At 34.5% G+C, this 6,415-nt stretch overlaps 2 protein-coding genes across 2 annotated transcripts in view; one reads left to right on the forward strand and one right to left on the reverse strand.

The window, feature by feature from the left end:
• The window catches only part of LOC119577890 (ras-related protein Rap-2c-like), a 101,061-nt gene that overhangs the window by 83,462 nt on the left and 11,184 nt on the right, over positions 1-6,415 (forward strand). The gene's annotated exons all lie outside the window — the stretch shown is intronic.
• LOC119577889 (alpha-2-macroglobulin receptor-associated protein-like) overlaps positions 1-6,415 on the reverse strand; it is a gene marked incomplete in the record, with an annotated part of 41,676 nt that overhangs the window by 4,554 nt on the left and 30,707 nt on the right. Inside the window, 2 exon segments of the mRNA XM_037925540.1 lie at positions 637-793; positions 4,759-4,849. Coding sequence (XP_037781468.1) covers positions 637-793; positions 4,759-4,849 — 248 coding nt within the window.

The raw sequence follows: 6,415 nt of genomic DNA on the forward strand, positions 1-6,415 counted from the left end.
AAAAAAAAAATAAAAGGGAAAAGGGGAACGAAGATTTGAGAAAGAAAGAGAGAGAAAGTAGGCATCTCAATGAAAATAACTAGTCTACTTGTTAGGATCCCAACCAGAAAAAATATGGTAAAAATGGAAGATATACTATTCCTTATCTCCTAACTGCCATGAAGTATGCTAGCATCCGGCAGTGGTGGTGCAACTAGTGCCAGAGGTTTAAAGTACTATGCTTACCTCAGGTAAACTGCTACTCTATCTTCTTATGAAACTTGAACTTAGTACAATACTGTGTTGGATTTCATTTATCATACTACTAATAAAATTCCTTGATATTACTATTATCAATGTGGATCCATTACCACCTCTCTTGCCTACTTTCTGGTCTTTTGAAATGTTGATAAAGCTGGGGTAAATGTTTCATAATAAACAGAATCATGCAGATTTATAAATATCAGAACAAGTAAATGTTAGATAACAAGTGGATGGAACAGAGCTACAATAATTATCTTTTAGGATCTCTGTTCCACAGTTCATGACTTTTCCTAACAACACTGTTTACTGTGAAAATTAATGATAACAAAAGACCATCGAGCCACTAAATACTAAATGAGCTATGTTAAAGTTATACACCTCATACAAACATACATGCAGTGATTCCAGCTCCTCTTGAGTAAAATCTCCGCGCACAGCAAGTTTCCACAGTCCTGCAACTTTCGGCTCAATAAACTCTTTGCTGTCAGGACCTGTTGATGCCACCTTGTGCAACCTATCAAAGTTGTCCTTCAGTTCACGATGCTTCTCCCTGCAAGCATCAGATATATCAGATATTAATCATTAATTAAGCTCCTCCACAGTGGTATGCCAATTGTTAAGTATTACTAAAATTATATAAGGATGTAAAGAATCTAGGAAAATTTAATTTATTGTATAATTTCCACCAAATACCCATTCCAGAAAAATTATGAGTAAAATTAAATCAAAATATAATAAAAAAATAAATAAAGAAATACAATATAAAATAAATCTAACATAAACTGGACATGTTAATTTAGTGGCCTGAATCCTGTCAATCAGCATTCTCATGAGAAAAAGTAGAAAAAAAATTATATTCATCTGTTTTGAGTTGTTACACTCCCAATAAATGTTTCCTTTGATTGATTAGACTAATACTAATAACAGGAGTACTTATAAAAAGTGGGCATTCAGAAAACAAATATAAAACTGGATTCCAAATTTTAATTGTATGCCAAGTCAGAAAGAGAGCACTGGAGAGGAAAGATTAGTTAAAGATGGTAATATGCATGAACTATGACAAGAATGGCAAAACATTATGAAGGCAAAAGGTTAACAATAATAAAGAAAATGGCAATGAGTATCTTTACATTTAAGGGGATCCTAATCACTCTGACTTGATAACCAGATATAAAAAACATTAAAAGCTGAAATTTCTCAGACATATCTGGATACATCTGACCTAATTTGACCATGTTTATGAACAGCCTATGTCATAACATCACTCATCGGCCTTTGCTCAAAAATTCCTAGAGAAATCGGTAATAATTTTTTACAATTTAATCGTATGGACTATAAAAATTCAAATAACATCCAAACAATTACAGGTTGCATTCTTTCATAATCCCCATAAAACATGAAATGTCACCATATCATGCAGTTGCAGGTCATGCAAAATTCTGAACAATTTTTTTTTCTTCTCATCCTCTCTCTTTCTACTTCACTTTCTTGGAAATAATTGCTGTACTCATTTATTTTACTAGCTGCAAATAATATCTATGTATATTCTCAGGATTATCCTTTCAATTTACAATTCTATATAAATGTCTAACCCATTAGATCTGGGTGACTTAACCCGTATCTGCCAGGCCACGCCAATAGCCGTCATAACAAACCAACTCATCATGCCCGGTACAGCTATAGGCATCGTGACACACTTAACCTTTTAATGACGGGCATAAGAAATCACTGAAATCAATTAAAATCTAGTGAGATGTGGCAACGGCCCGACAGTGGGCGCGGGAGTCCGCTGCCTTAAGCCGAACGTCCCCTCCATCGCTCTGGCGCGTCGCTGCGGTACAATTGCCCGTCTGTGAGACCCGTTTTCTATGAGTTCATCTACACGTGACCCGTCAATAACGGGTTAAGTGAGTTCAATGGAAAGTTCTGCTACATGTAGCAGACTCCAAGGCCAACGGTAGGACAGTTGCCTGAAGTCAATGGAGTCGGTGATGCCAAGAGATTTCTGATACTGTCATGAAAGGGTTAAGGTGTCCCCCCCCCCCAAAAAAAAAAAAAAAAAACTTATTACACTAATTTGATCATATATTATTATTATTATTATTATTATTATTATTATTATATTTTATTATTTAAAAAAAGGGGGGACTTCCAACATTATCTGAGTTACTAAATATTCTCTTTCAATAACTCTACGGGAAGGTCATATCATGCTCTTATTTTTAAAATTTTGTTTACATTTTTTTCGGACTCTCTACTATGGTGAACTATATATTCAATTTTTTGGCCACACACACACACACACACACACACACACACACACACACACACACACACACACACACACACACACACACACACACACACACACACACACACACACACACACACACACACACCACTCTTTTCAAAATTCAAAAATTGGGGCATGGTCTATGCACTCCGAACCACTCACGGAAGAAAGACTAAGATAAGGAGGCACTTGAAATCTACAAACCTGGGACAGTCTGGGGCTTATGTAAACAAAGTACTGAAAACATGACCTTGAGATTTAGACATTCCAAAGTTTGTTATTTTTATTTTTTATTTGCTAAATCTAATATAAATAAAAAAAACAAAATTAGTGTACTTTGAGATGAGATTATTACCATGTTAATCAGAATTATTGTTTTCAATAGGGACTATACTTTTTTTTCTTTTTTTCTTTAAGTAGAAATTCCCATCTGAAACGTTTAATAAATGCATTAAATCATGAAGTTTGTGCCCCCCCTTGGGGGCACTGTCTTTATGATTTTTACATTAAATTAAAATTTTTACATTAAATTTTTAAAAATATATTCGTTACCCCAGACAAATAAATATCTTTATTGATATTTGTAAAATATGTCCATTGGGCATGGAAAACCATTACAATGTTGGCATTCAGTCATTTGAGCGCATTATCTTTGCAAATAAGTAAACAAAATAATCGGACACCTGGGTGGGGTTGGTATTTTCCATATTTGTAGTACTTATGAACCAACGTTAGGCTGTATTTTTTACTGGAAACGCATGAAAAGAGTATGCTAGCTGTATCAATTCCTTATGCAATGAATGCATAAGAGCAATTTCAAACTTCCATATAGTTTTTATTTTTGAGGGGGTATCATTGTGTACTATCATAAAATAATAACCATTTCACTTATTTTTACGAAGTTCAAAATTACAACCACGGTGTGGCCTTCGTATTGAAAACCTCATTACAATGGAAACGACCAATTTCAAATTTCAAAACAAATTTGCTGACAGTGGACGGTAACGACCATTACAGCAAATCCAAACCAAAATATTATCATCATTAGTTATATTTTTATTTTTTAGCATCAGTAATTTGTACTCTGTACACATACAGACCCCTATATAAGCTACAGCATATTTCCTGAGAGTCTTGATGGAAAGCATATTTCATCTATAAATGTACACAAAACTCACATTTTTGAAGAAAAACTTTCACAAAATATTTCTTCATAAATCATTGTGATTTTTCTTTTTTCTGATATCAGTATAACATGTTCTTTGGACATTCATGAACTCATATCTATGCACAGAGTCATTATCAAATGCAATATGCAAGATTGCAACAAGCAAAATACAGGTGTACCTGGCGCAAATTACCTGCATCTATAGTTTACCTATTGGCACTTATGCCCTTGCCCACCCAAGAAGTAACCCGGTTTTGGTTCAAACAGTCCTTTGGCTAGCTAAGTCAATTAGACCCTTTACCCCCCCCCCCATTTTGGGACAGTCCCCTTAATCTTAAATGTCATGAAAAAATTTGGCTGAGAGTTAGGAGACAGGAAAATTTAGTGACAGGAATGACTTGCAATGATTGCACAAGGTTCCTGGAGCATGATCTGACTCAGTGGGTATTTAGAAAGGAGCTCTTGCATTATATGAATCTTGGTTACATTCCATTAAGATTTTGTCACAGTCATCGGGACCCAGTTGATGTTTCAAGTTTAGTAATTGGCAATTATTTTGGTTTCTTTATTTAACTAATCTAGATTCTACAGACCAGTGGCTCCAAACATGCAAGTCATGACTCCTTTTCAGGTGTTTTGCATGTTTTACAGAAATTTATTTTTTGCCTCTAAATTTTGTCAGAAATATTCGGAATATATGGACAATTTCTGGTTCAAAATATGATTATAAAGATGAAAATACAACTCAAAATACTACAACTAATAAAGGTGATAATAACAGTGACATTAAGGAAATGAGGGCATGTTCTCTACTGTACCACCAAAACCACAGTGGCTTTACCAGTCCAGTGAGGCACACATTCCTCATTGATTAGTACAGTAATTTTACGCAATAATTTACAACAGTTTGTACATTTTCAAAGAATGATTATACATATATTTTTGGAGTAAACAGTTGGTGTGTGACAGAAGTCTAGGAAATATTTTTTTGTGTGATGGTAGACTGTAAAGACTGCTAAACACTGCTTTAGCCAGTACTTGACTAGGGCCTTACCTAATGGAGTTTGTGGGATCCTTCACTGACTTAGCAGGCCCTTCTAGGTCCTGAAGGGTGTCAAATTTTTTAACATCATTCTCCAAATTGTCTGAAATAAGAAAAAAAAAAATATATATATATACAGCACGAAGTTATTCTACAATTTGTATTATAAAAATATATGAAACCAAGATGGAAGATAACAGGTTATGGTGATAACAATTTTACCTAAAGAACACTAGAGTTCAGAGTTCAGTGCTCCATTGTAACTTTCTTCACTTGTCAAAACTTGTCATTATTGTTGTGCTGCAACTCTGGTTTCAGATATGAGATACACATCAGTTGCTTCTACCTAATTTGAATAAACCCATGTTGCTATATAGGAATTATCTGCCTTGTGCCTATTCTAAGGTTGGCTTAAATACTAGTTGTTTTACATAAGTGGTTGTTGTGAATACATGATTGAGAGAGTGTGTAGTCTGTTTAATAATGTCTACATTTTTAGTCTTTATAGAAGTCCCAATTCTGATGATAACATATATGATTGTTTACTGCCTTTACACATTTCCATTCAAGAGAATTATAGGAAATTGTGCTTTATTTTTATAGGTGATTTCAGTGCTCATAACCAAGACTGGGTGAATTCTGTGTCTCTAAATGACCAACATGGCAAATCTGCCTTAGATTTCTGGGTGATTAAAATGGTTAATCTTATGTGCATGTGTTTACATACATATCAATCTTCTCAAAAATTAAAAACAACCCAGTTACCAGCTCCCCTATCCCATCCCCTTTTGGAGCATCAGAAAAATTCAACGGCCTTGGAAATTCTTGCAGTAAAATGATTTTACACATGCTTCCATAATTCTCAAATTTGAACCTTTATCTTTTAGGTAATTCAAGGATAAATCTAGCCTCTGGGATGGTCCAGCACTATGTCCAAAAGTCTTTTTTTTTTCACTTTTTTGGAGGTACCCCCCCAAAAAGGGGGGTGCCCTGTTAAAATTATATACAAGACAAATCACAATTATATACTTTATAACATGCAAAAGAAATCAATTAGTTCAAATGAGTGGAGGAAAGTAGGCTTTTCTCAGGATGGTCCCTTAAAGTCTAGAATAAATTGGGATGGTGTCTGCTAACTGCACTCGTCCTTGTTGGGAGAATTATGTTGCTATGCAAAATCCAGCGACTAATGTTTATAAGGAGGTTGAATCTGAATATAATGCTTATTTGAAAGTTCTCTCAGAAGCATCACAGCCTTATAAATGGTGGTCAACACTTAAAGTATCTCTGTCAGACAAAGCAACTAGCCTGTTGCCAGGACTGTAATAAAATGTCTTTGCAACAATATCACATTCTCTTTCATGTATATTACTTTACTAAACCCACTGGTGATGAGTGGCATGTATTTACATGGCATGACAGGACTGGACTCTTTCCAAGAGGCATGTACACCCATGATATATGAATCAAGCTACAACCCCTCAAAAGAAAGTTTATGTATTTTTTTTAGCCTCATTCACTTACTGAAGAATATAGTTGAAACTCTCACAGACTAAGATAATCTTGAAGCCAAAATATATATACAGTAACAATTCATGTATCAACATATATCTATTTATAAAATGTGTATTATAAAACATGCAAATACTGCAGCTATGCTGGGAGGTAA

The sequence above is a fragment of the Penaeus monodon genome, chromosome 10, assembly GCF_015228065.2.
Source record: "Penaeus monodon isolate SGIC_2016 chromosome 10, NSTDA_Pmon_1, whole genome shotgun sequence".
Classification (NCBI taxonomy): Eukaryota; Metazoa; Arthropoda; class Malacostraca; order Decapoda; family Penaeidae; genus Penaeus; species Penaeus monodon.